The 12,639-nt window shown below is 48.0% G+C and overlaps 1 protein-coding gene across 7 annotated transcripts in view; it reads left to right on the top strand.

Annotated features, from left to right (window-relative positions):
• LOC137562723 (potassium channel subfamily T member 2-like) overlaps positions 1 to 12,639 on the top strand; it is a 413,123-nt gene that overhangs the window by 242,417 nt on the left and 158,067 nt on the right. For 6 of the 7 annotated variants that reach the window (XM_068274345.1, XM_068274348.1, XM_068274349.1 and 3 more), the window contains 2 exons: positions 328 to 411; positions 11,051 to 11,145. In XM_068274345.1, coding sequence (XP_068130446.1) covers positions 328 to 411; positions 11,051 to 11,145 — 179 coding nt within the window. Of the gene's footprint in view, positions 1 to 327; positions 412 to 5,600; positions 5,660 to 11,050; positions 11,146 to 12,639 lie in introns of those variants that run through there. The other variant, XM_068274351.1, reaches the window with a different exon arrangement.

Genomic DNA, 12,639 nt, shown 5'->3' on the forward strand with positions numbered 1-12,639 from the left:
TGTACTAAGGATGTTGCAGAGAGAAGGAGGGCTTGGTGCCAGGGTTGTTTTGCGTAGATAATTTGGGTAGGGTACCCATGGAGACTTTAGAATAAATGCTCTGGATTGGGGGATCCCAAGAAGTTTTGGAGTGTTACAAACTTTAGCTGTGATGGGACAAAGAAAAGTCATACAACCACATCCTCGGAATGTCCCTTCAGCCTAACAAACATACAATTGCAGCAGGTAGGACTTTGGTTAGAATACTTTCCAGCACTGTGTGTAGGCAATGCTAATCACTGTGCCATAATGCTTCCTTTCATCCCTGTTATTTGTATTGTGTTTCAGGTTTTCTGGCCCCCACTGAGAAGTCTTTATATTCCAGTCTTCCTCAACTGCTGGCTGGCAAAGCATGCCTTGGAAAACATGATAGTAAGTTCTTCATCAAATCCTAATCTGATTTAATGTTCATCTTTTAAAATATTGACTGCAGTAGGAAGAGATTTACAGCATCTTTATACCGTTTACTAACCCATTCACTCCAACCCTACACTCACTTGTATCACTTCCTGGTAAAGCAGTATTTCTTCTAAAAACACCTGGCGTAGGAGCTTCAAATCATGTAAACAATCTTATACTGTGAAGCAAAATTGCAGCTGAGCATAATGTACAAAAATAAAAAAAATCACAATTTCCCACCACCAACGGACAACGCAGCCAGTACTGGAAGCATCCATCTTACATGATACTGTAATGTTAATCTGGTCTGCAAGCAAATTGTCTGTAAGCGTAGTGTTCTATCAGTGTAGCATGCACACTGAAGCTCCCAGCTGTAACCTCATCTCTTGCAGGCAAGACAACATTTTTCGTCTTACATATTAGATGCATATTTCTCACTGAGTAAAATGCAATATAAATTACTTTTTTCCAATATTAAGCGGTGGAAATCTGACAGGTTTGGACTTGTCCATCTACTTGTCCATCTACTAGTCCATCTACTTGTCCATCTACTTGTCCATCTACTTTGCACACTGTTTTTGCAGTTAGGTTGAGCAACTGCCATTCAGTAAGTGCTATTAAAAATAAAGAAAACTTTAGCAATCCCCCATGAGGAGTTAGACTAGTCCAAAAGCTGTCTGATTTCTCCGATTTTTAAGTGGCAGCACCATAGGAAAAATAAATTTATAGTGCATTTTATTCTGGATCAAATGTACATTTTAGATGTATGAATTTTAAAGGATACCACAGCCAAATCTAGTAGGAGAAATGGAGGGGCAGGCATGTATGGAGAGCGGTCCTGATGGCCATCGCTCCCACCGATCTCCTCTGGCCGCCTCCTTTTGTATCTTAATGCCCCCCAGCAGCCTCCTCTGGGTCGCCAGAGTCAGGCATCAGTGCGCAGGCGCTGGCCTAGCTGTGTGCATCCTAAGGTGCGCTACCTCGGTCGGGAGCACTCTGCGCATGCCCATGATGCCGCAATTACATCATGTGCATTCCCAGAGTGTTCCCGGCTGCGGTGCACTTTAGGATTCGCACAGCTGGGCCAGCACCTGCGCACTGATGCCTGACTCCGGCGACCTGGAAGTGGCTGCCGGGAGAATTTAAAATACGAAGGGGACAGAGGAGAACGGGGGGAGTGGTGGCCATCAGGACCGCTACCCATACATGCAGCTTCTCCCCACCCATTTTTCCTATTTGATTCAGCTCTGGTATTTTTTAAAGTTTACAGTTTTTCATGACAGTGATCCTTTAGAGGCAGAGCCTGGAGAGTATTCAATGTGATAATGTTTGAGGGACAACATGCTACAAATGTTATTCTTGCATAAATGCCATGTAAACGACGCTCTGTGGAATTCTCTTAGAAAGTGGACCTGGGATACACAAGCCTTGATCTTACATGCCCAGAGGTGAGACAGGCTGCGAATCTCACGCCATCTCACACGGCGATATGGCAGTCTCATGCCATGCTCAGGGCACTGGCATTTAGTGCACTGGCATCTCCGAGATGCCAGGAATTAGGATGACACCGTGCATGAAGATAAACAGCCCTTTAATCCTGGGGGGAAAATAGAGAAATATGGAACGTAAACATCCATTTAGAAGAGGTAATCATTTATGGTGGGCAAAACAGCATGTTTCTGATTGATGTTTAAAGTGTACCTGAGTTGGGGGATGGAAAAAATGTATACAGACCTGGGGTTTCCTCCAGCCCCCTTCAGCCTGATTGCTCCCTCGCTCCCATCCACCGACTTCTGGATCCTCAGTAAGGGCTCCCATAAGTTCAGCCAGTCAGCACATGCACAGTGCAGCTGAGCATGCTTCCCTGTCGCCCCCCCCCATGGTTGGGAGCATACTGTGCCTGTGCAGTAGCACTGTGCAGGTGCAGAATGCTCCCAATAACGGAAGCGCAGGGGGGGGGGGGGGCGCACGAGCGCGGCCGGGCTGCGCATGCACAGCAAGTCCGACTGGCCGAAGTTACGGGAGCCCTTATGGAGGATCCAAAAAGCGGAGGATGGTGGCGAAGAAGTGATCAGGATGAAGGGGGCTGGAGTAAGCCTCAGGTCTGTATACATTTTTTTCTATCATGCCATCTCAGGTTCCCTTTAAGTTCCACTTTTAAGCAAACCTGTCATTGATGCATACATTGACAAATAAGACACTGTCAGTGTTGTCAGCAGATCAGAACCCTCTATGTCTCCAAGGTGCCCATGCAGGGCTGAGCCTTTAGGTGACAGCAGACAAGTCTGGTGGGGCCAATAGAAGCTCACCATAAGTAGCATTCAAAGACAGACCAGCTGCACACAGGGTCAGGACAGGCAGGGTCCATAAAACAAAATCAGGATGCTGGCAAGATCAGAGCTGGCGGCATTTACATAACAACCAGGGATGGCTCTAGCTACAATGGGGGACAATTAACCTGCCCCTCCCTCAACAGACTTGATGCCCCCCTTCCTAAAGCAGCATCAGGGTCCCCCTTTGTTGAGGCCATATTTCCCCTGGGCCCCTGAGCCAGCTGCCAGCCATTAATAGACCAATGAGGAGCCTTGGAGGGAAATTTAAAGATGCTTAGGCTCTAGCTGTACTTAGTATAGCTAGAGCTGTGCGGGGTAGTGGCATGTGTGGCGATAGGTGCGCGGAAATCTTCAATTAAGCTAACTGGGTTACTGGGGGACGAAGTTTAGGGTGTCAGGACATCTGTGCCTATAGGCTCCTGTGAGGTAAATCCGGGCTTGGCTTTTGGTACTTGCCTGGAATGCATAATATTTCATTTTTACATTATGAAAAATAAGAAAAACATGCAGCCATGATATATAACGAGTTCCTTCCTCTCCTGACTAACAGCCTCCCGGTCACGAGAACCTGCAGAGCAGATAAATATGCATCCGGGGGAGCAGAACACCTGAGCTGCATACATATTCTATGCCAGGGAGTTACTAGAAGCAGCTTCAGTGCAAGAGAACAGCAAATAGGAGTTCAGCACTTTTTCAGTGTAACAGTTACAGGTTTGAATCCTTGTCAGGACGCTATATGCATATGCATTTGTCACTGTGTTTGGCTTAAAGGGAAGGTTCAGGGAGGGGATTAAAAAATAAAAATAAATTTCCACTTACCTGGGGCTTCCTCCAGCCCGTGGCAGGCTGGAGGTGCCCTCGCCGCCGCTCCGCAGGCTCCCGGTGGTCTCCGGTGCCCGACCCGACCTGGCCAGGCCGGCTGCCAGGTCGGGCTCTTCTGCGCCCCATTTCCTGGGACTTCCGCGTCCTACGCCGGCGCGCTGACGTCATCGGACGTCCGCCGGGCTGTACTGCGCAGGCGCAGTAGTTCTGCGCATGCGCAGTACAGCCCGGCGGACGTCCGATGACGTCAGCGCGCCGGCGTAGGACGCGGAAGTCCCAGGAAATGGAGCGCAGAAGAGCCCGACCTGGCAGCCGGCCTGGCCAGGTCGGGTCGGGCACCGGAGACCACCGGGAGCCTGCGGAGCGGCGGCGAGGGCACCTCCTGCCTGCCACGGGCTGGAGGAAGCCCCAGGTAAGTGGAAATTTATTTTTATTTTTTTAATCCCCTCCCTGAACCTTCCCTTTAAATTGAACCTGAAGTGAGAGCAGAGCAGGCACATACACAAGGCAATCTAGGCAGGTGCCTGGGGTTCATTGGGTGTCGGGGGCTCATCTGGCACTTCTCTAACAACCTCTTCTATGTCAGTTACCAACATGGCCATAAGGGGGAGCCATTTATTCTTAAGTCATCTCTGAGTGAGAGGTATATAGAGACTGCCATATTTATTTCCTTTTAAACAATACTGGTTGCCTGGCAGCCCTGCTGGTCTCCTTGGCTGCAGTAGTGTCCAAATCACACACCAGAAACAAGCATGCAGCTAATCCAGTCTGACTTCAGTCAGAACACCTGATCAGCACGCTTGTTCAGGGTCTATGGCAAAAAAGTATTAAGGTGTCCATCAACGATACAATCTCAGGGACGATCGATTGTTTTTGAACGGAAATAAAAAAACAACAACCAGCTAATCAGTTCGATCTGATTAATGGAATTGATCCGTTTTTTTGTATCAATCCCATCAATCTGATCGGATTGGTTAGCAGATTTGTGGCTGTTAGTGGGTGTGGCTAATCATGTTCAAGCGATCACAACAATCGATCAATCGTCCGTTGGATTGTATTGTTAATGGTGCACTTTAGAGGCAGAGGATCAGCAGGGCAGCCAGGCAATTTACATTATTTAGAGGAAACATGAGGTTGAGAGGGATATGGAGACTGACACGTTTATTTTCTTTTAAATAATGCATGTTACCTGGCTGTCCTGCTGATCCTCTGCCTATAATACTTTAAGATACAGATACGATATGAGAAAACAAGCACCAATGAGCGTTCTGATACACCTGTGATGCTTCAAGTTACCTGACCAAATTATTATCACAGGAATTTTAAAGTGCACCTGTAGATACCTAAAAAAAAAGAGTTTCACTTACCTGGGGCTTCTGCCAGCCTCCTGCAGCTGTCATGTGCCCACGCATACCTGGAACTTTCCTCTGTTCCACCGCCGTGGCTCAATTTTTTTCCGGCCACTGCGCCTGCCTCCTCGTTCCCGCTCCCGGGACCATCCTGCGCTGGTGCAGTAGATATTTTCTCATACTCGCCTGCACAGGATGCTCCCGGTGACAAGAGCATGAGCGAGGACGCATGTCTCCAGGGCCGCGCAGTCTCAGTCAGTGGACGTCAACTTGTAAGTCGGCGAAAGAGAAAGTGAGCCGCGGAAGGGGAATCTTTCCAGGACGGCGTGGGAACAGGACAGCGGCAAGGGGGGCTGGAAGAACTAGCTCCAGGTAAGTGAAAATAATGTAGTAAAAAAGTGCTTCATCTTTACAATAATTATGTATAAATGATTTAGTCAGTGTTTGCCCTGTGTAAAAGCTTTCCTCTCCCTGATTTACATTCAGGCATTTATCACATGGTGGCATTTTTACTGCTGGCAGGTGATGTCACTGGAAGGAGATGCTGCTTGCTTTTTTTGGTAGTTGGAAACAGCTGTAAACAGCTATTTCCCACAATGCAATGATGTTCACATACAGGAAACTGTCAGGACCATAGTCCTGACATCACACTGTGGGAGGGGTTTCAACACAATATCAGCAATACAGACCTCCCCCCGATGATCAGTTTGAGAAAAGGTAAAGATTTCTCATGGGAAAGGGGGTATCAGCTACTGACTGGGATGAAGTTCAGTTCTTGGTTACGGTTTCTCTTTAAGGTACCTTCAGGTTTGCAAAAGCCTTGCTTGACACAGAAAAATAAAATAGATAACATTAAGCACCCTGCTTACTACTAATCTGTCAGCAGATATATTTAGATCAGTGTCAGGAGTAGGCTTTACAGGCAAGTAACGATCCAGTCTCCTTTTACTGATCTCTCCTATAGAAGCAGCACCGTCACAAGTTATGTGGTAGGATTTGCAATGAAGTCCACTCAATTATAGATGTGGCATAAAACTTGGCTGTACAACGGAGGGAGTGTGATATTCCCAATGCTGTGTGAGGGAAAAGCTGAACCATGAAAGACGGGGAGAAACAGATGCGGTATTGTCAGCGCCCTACGCCGGGGATAATGAGCAGCTACAGCATAGCACCTCAGGAGCTCAACTGTGAAAATCTCCCTCCTCACCTCCATCCTGCTTCTATGTATGACTGTAAATGCAGCCTGAGGCAGGCATCTCTCTCACTGGGCTGTGTATTGTGCTGCTAATGAATGTGAAACAACCTGCGTTCCCGCTTCTAATTGTGCCGTGGCTCTGCAGGAGCTATTTATACTAGATGAGATCACTTGTGCGAATCGCTGCACGCTCTGGTCTGACAGGTGCCAACGGGGCTTACCTCACCTGTAGCTGTAGAGTTAAAGGATGACTCCACCTAAGAACGTTGTTTTCGCTTTTGGGTGGGCAGTCGTCTTCAGATTTGCATGGCTGGCCAGAATTAAGCTCTGCAAACATGCTAGAGCCGATGTATTGATTGGACCTGCTGGGAAATCTCCGGCATATGTGGTCCATCATACACGGCAGTCAGAGCGTGGGATATTGTGAGCAATGAAACCCTGCCTGCTGTCACTCCCAAATTTTATATGTACCCCCCGGTGCCCCTACATAGGGGCGTAACAATAGACCCTGCAAGGGATGCACCCTCAGGGGGGCCCAGGAGCCACAAGGGGCCCGTCCTGAGAGACTGACACCTAAGGGCAAGGAGAGGAAAAAACTTTCTGCTCTCTGCACAATTGTTCTAATGACTGCATCTGCTCAGTCACTGATATAGAATCATACAAGCTTTTGCAGACAAAGATTTGTAGACAGTTCCTATTCAGTGCACAGCAGGGTCTTGTGTACAGTGCTATTCTACCCCTCCCCAAGTTTTGTGTCCTGTAGTGATGCTTGAGGAGTTTGGGACGGAGAGAAAAAACTTTCTGCTCTCCGCACAATTGTTCTAATGACTGCATCTGCCACTGATATCGAATCATACAAAGTTTTGTAGGAAAAAAAGGGGGGGGGGGGCGATAGAGGGCCCCATCTAAAGTTTCACAGGGGGACACAGTCATTTCTAGTTACGCCCCTGCCCCTACAGCAAAATACTTTACCTGTCATGCCACCCATTCATGTTGCCACTGTGTCCACCGTACTTTCGAATTTGGGTCCCACCAACTACTGGCAAATAGCACATGTGTGTGATGTCACACACGCTCCCCACATGCTATACCATCGGAGGCCACGTGGGGCACCAATGCAAAAGGACAGTGCACAGATAAAGTACCTTTATGCATGGGCATGCTGAAATTGATCGGGCATCGGCCTGCGTGTATGGTCAGCCAACAGATCTTTCTTTGATCAGATTAGATCAGAGAAAGATCCGTCTCTTGGTTGATCTGCCCAATACATTGCTAGATGTAGGGCCACCTTTACATTTAAAGGGATACTGTAGGGGGGGTCAGGGGAAAATGAGTTGAACTTACCCGGGGCTTCTAACGGTCCCCCGCAGACATCCTGTGTTGGCGCAGCCACTCACCGATGCTCCGGCCCCGCCTCCAGTTCACTTCTGGAATTTCAGACTTTAAAGTCTGAAAACCACTGCGCCTGCGTTGCCGTGTCCTCGATCCCGCTGAGGTCATCAAGAGCGCACAGCGCAGGCCCAGTATGGTCTGTGTCTGCGCAGTACACTCCTGGTGACATCAGCGGGAGCGAGGACACGGGCGTGCAGGCGCAGTTATTTTTTGACTTAAATGTTGAAATTCCAGAAGTGAACTGGAGGCGGGGCCGGAGCATCGGTGAGTGGCTGCGCCAACACAGGATGTCTGCGGGGGACCATTAGAAGCCCCGGGTAAGTTCAGCTCATTTTCCCCCGACCCCCCTACAGTATCCCTTTAAGGTGAAAACTAAATAAGCTTTGTGAATCGACCCCTGTGCCACTTATTCAGTTCACTTTTTATCCTAGGAGATCATTTTTCTTCTGTGTAACCACTCTGCATCCAGACCTTGTTTTCTCCTTATGGACCAGAGCGGTTTTGACATTTTAGCTATGTCCCTGATTAATAATCCATATCTTTATCCCTACTCACGACACCAAAATGATCTAGGTATCGTTTTTTCAAGCCAAACTAGACTTTCATTGGGGGGTATTTTTTTACCAAGAAAAAAAATGTTTTCTATGCATTTTAAAAAGAGGGGAAAAAAATGAAAACATTCATTATTTCTCAGGTTTTACCAACTCTATTAAAAATAAAAAGTGCTATAGTAGATAAAAACTATGCCACCATTATGTCCCCCCAGGGATAGATAGCCAGATGTGTCCCCAGTATCAGCCCCCCAGTTTAGCCAGATGTCTCCCCAATATCAGCCCCCCAGTATAGCCATATGTGTCCCCTGTATTTGCCACCCTCGGTATAGAGAGACAGATGTACCCCCGGGATTAGCACACCTCAATACAGCCAGATATGTCCCCAGATTGAGTGTTCCCCATTACAGCCAGATGTGCCCCCAGGATAAATGCCCCCTCCCCATTATATCTAGATGTGCCCCCAGTATAAGGTTATGCTCCCCAGGACCACCAGATATGGCCCCATTATTAATCCCCCCCCCCCTTTCGTTACCCAGATGTCCCCAGCAAATATTTCAACCCCCTTTCAGATATCTGCCCTCCGCTATGGGGGACCCATTACCAGTCAGCCCCCTCTGTGGCCAGATCGCTAAAAAAGCCCCTACAAGGAGAATATCTCACCTCACTTGGTTCCTGCTACCATCCTGTAGTCGGAGCCTTCGTTCATCGCTCTGCACTCGGCCCTGTGATGCCAAATATCTGGGTCCCAGCTTGATGATGTCATCGAGCCGGGACCTGGATATTTGGCATCATGGGGCCGAGTGCAGAGAGGTGAACGCAGGCTCCGGCTGCACGATGATTGCAGGAACCAGGCGAGGTGAGAGAGGCTCCTTGCAGTGGTGTTTTTTTAGTGATCTAGCCACGGAGGGAGAGAGATGAAGGTTCACTCTAGTTGCTTACAGCAGTGATTGTTCATTCGTGGGGGGCAGTAATTGTCTATACGGGAACATGTTCCCTTTCACCAATTAGTAATGCAACTGACAGTGCCGGGGGGCACACATGGGAGAGAGGGCACAGCTGTACTGCAGGGTAAAAACGTATATCTATGTCCTCGTGGCTTCGATTAAGTCACAGAGGACGTCGCTATACTGTAGCAGTGGAATAAGTGGTTAAAATAACTTTTTAGCACTCTGCATTTGAAAAAGTACCAAAAATTTGGTGAAAAAGGACTGTCAAAATTGTACTGAGTATTTTCTTGCTTGCTGGTGGCTTAAAAGGCATTTTATTCATAAGGTGTGAAAATATCACCCAGGAGAAAACTTGAATAAGGGCGTCTACACTTCAGCCTGTGTGAAAAAGTAAAAAAAAAACAAAAAAAAAAACACCCCACAAATCATTGTTAGGCAGAGTGCAAGGCCTTGAATCATATTTAGTTTGGTGAGCATGAGATTCAGCATAAGTGTTATGCCTAGTCTACACGGCACGCTGATACGGCTCTATTGATAAGATCTGACAGGTCCGATCTCGCCGCCGCTCGATTCCCCACGAGCGGACAATAGCGGGGAATCGAGCGGAAGATAAGCGGCGCCGGCGGGGACGAGCGGGTATCGAATCCGACGCACGCGCGGACGAGCGGGGATGCGGCGGGTACGCACGGGGATGCGGAAGAGGCGACCCGGCGGCTAATCGAGCCGCCGGATCACTAAGTGTAGATCTAGCTTTAGGCAGAGAGTGCGAGGGCTGGAATCACATTTAGCTGACGGAGCCTAAATTTCCGCTTTAATCTCTTGCCGACCACGTCACACCGACGGGCGTAGACACGGCGGCTGCCCCAGGACCGCCTAACACCGCGTAAGGTCCTTGGGACCTGTTTTGCAGGAGATCGCGCGCGCTGATGCGCGTGCATCTCCGCTTGGTAGACGGAGCGGAGCTCTGCCTTCAGCCTCCCAGCAGCACTGTTAGATGCTGTCTAATTAGTTTGTACAGTGCTGCGATCCACAGCAGCCCTGTACGGGGGACAGCCGTGTGACAGGGCTGTCCCCCTGGGAGACAGGATAGTGATCGGCTGTCATAGGCTGAAGCCTATGACAGCTGATCACGCTGATTTGCTGGCGGGGAGATGGAGGGAGGGCTAGGGAATAAATGTTAAAAAAAGGTCAAATTTATTTAGAAAATAAAGAAATATTTATATAAAAAATTAAACATTAGGGGAGCGATCAGACCCCACCAACAGAGAGCTCTGTTGGTGGGCAGAAAAGGGGGGGGATCACTTGTGTGCTGTGTTGTGCAGCCCTGCAGCGAGGCCTTAAAGCTGCAGTGGCCAGTGGCATAGCTAAGGAGCTGTGGACCCTGATGCAAGTTTTACAATGGGGCCCCCCAAGCACTCTATACATAACCATTGATACAGCGCAACAAAACCTGCCAATGGCAACTAGTGTCAGAGGTGTAAGAAGGGATGGGAAATAGCTTGTTAATGATTACCACTATTCAAAGTATCTATAGAAGTGATCATTATGAGCACAGGACCAATAGAGAGCTAATACTGTAGTTGAGGGAGGGCCCGTCTGGCCCAAGGGCCCCGATGCGGTCGCAACCTCTGCAACCCCTATTGCTACGCCCCTGGCAGTGGCCCTTTTAAAGAAAAAAGGCCTGGTCTTTAGGGGGGTTTAACACTGCGGTCCTCAAGTGGTTAATGCCCTTTTTTTCATGAATCCATAACTGGACTACAGCATGTTTCTTTGTTACTGTTTGCCAGAAGCTCCACTTATGGTAATTGCACTCTGCGGTGCGAGCCACTTGTACGCAAACATTTACGTTTGTAGGGGGAAGTGGGCGCCGCTTCACTTGACACCTCAGGCAGGAAAGTGATTAAACCCACTGCTACTTGCCCTTTTCAAAATGCCAGGCTGACAGGAAAGGTGAATGTGTCCATTGTGTGGTCTTCCTTCATAATGCCCGTCATTTACATATCTGCTTTCTCCCTGTCAGAATGACCTGCATCGCGCCATCCAGAGAACGCACTCTGCCATGTTCAATCAAGTCTTCATACTCATATGCACTCTTATCTGCCTCATGTTTACCTGGTAAGTATGCTGGAATGTCATGTGACTACTGGATGTTTGTGCTTGTGAAAGATTGGCTAGCGTCCACGCACTGCCAAACGGAAACTAATGTTTATGGGGGCCTGTGTGTCAGTTATTGTTATCTTAAAGCAAACCTAAAAATAAAAGTCAAAGTAAACATACACACATCATACTTATGTGTCAAAAAGAAAAAAGAATAGAAGGAGCAGTTTGGCACTTGCATTCCTCTTAAAGAGACACTGAAGCGAAAAATAAAATTCTGATATTACGATTTGTATGTGTAGTACAGCTAAGAAATAAAACATTAAGATCAGATACATCAGTCTAATTGTTTCCAGTACAGGAAGAGTTAAGAAACTCCAGTTGTTATCTCTATACAAAAAAGCCATTAAAGAGACTCTGTAACAACAAAAACCTCCCCTGGGGGGTACTCACCTCGGGTGGGGGAAGCCTCCGGATCCTAATGAGGCTTCCCACGCCGTCCTCTGTCCCACGGGGGTCTCGCCGCAGCCCTCCGAACAGCCGGCGACTGTGCCGACTGTCAGTTCAATATTTACCTTTGCTGGCTCCAGCGGGGGCGCTGTACCTGCTTTCGGCACGGAAATAGACGGAAATACCCGATCTCCGTCGGGTCCGCTCTACTGCGCAGGCGCCGGAAACTTGCGCCTGCGCAGTAGAGCAGACCCGACGGCGATCAGGTATTTCCGCCTACTTCGGCGCCGAGAGGCATCAGAGCGCCTGCGCAGGAGCCAGGAAGGTAAATATTGCGTCACGGCTGTACGGAGGGCTACAGCGAGACCCCCGAGGGACGCAGGACGGCGTGGGAAGCCTCATTAGGATCCTGAGGCTTCCCCCACCCGAGGTGAGTACCCCCCAGGGGCCGTTTTGTCGTTACAGTTCCTCTTTAAGCTCTACGACTTTCAAAGTTTTTTTTTCTGACTTTTATTATCTCAACTGTTAGTTCATTTTTTACTTTTCCTCTGCCAGAGGAGAGGTCATTAGTTCACAGACTGCTCTGAAAGAATCATTTTGAATGCTGAGTGTTGTGTAATCTGCACATATTAGAGAATGATGCAATGTTAGAAAAAACACTATATACCTGAAAATAAAAATATGAGAATATTTTCTTTGCTGCTAATCTTCTAGTAATTATTCATAGTACACAACCAATTCATTATATCATATATTTTTTTCGCTTCAGTGTCTCTTTAAAAAAGCTTTATTCATATGGCTTTCTCAAACGACATTTCCAGTCATGTAAGTAGAAAAAGTTGCATGTTAAAATCCTACCAGGTCCTTCAAGTGCTGTGGGGTTTGGTGGGAACAGTGTGGTGAATAAAGATTTTTTAAGAGGAATGCAAGTGCCAAACTGCTCCTTCTATTCTTTTTTCTTTTTGACACATAGCATGCTGTTGTACATGTTTTAAGCACACATCACCCTCAGTAATCCTGCCTAAATCTATCCTCCCGATACCCCTACTTTTGATGTGTGTA

The sequence above is a fragment of the Hyperolius riggenbachi genome, chromosome 3 (assembly GCF_040937935.1).
Source record: "Hyperolius riggenbachi isolate aHypRig1 chromosome 3, aHypRig1.pri, whole genome shotgun sequence".
NCBI classification, from domain to species: Eukaryota; Metazoa; Chordata; class Amphibia; order Anura; family Hyperoliidae; genus Hyperolius; species Hyperolius riggenbachi.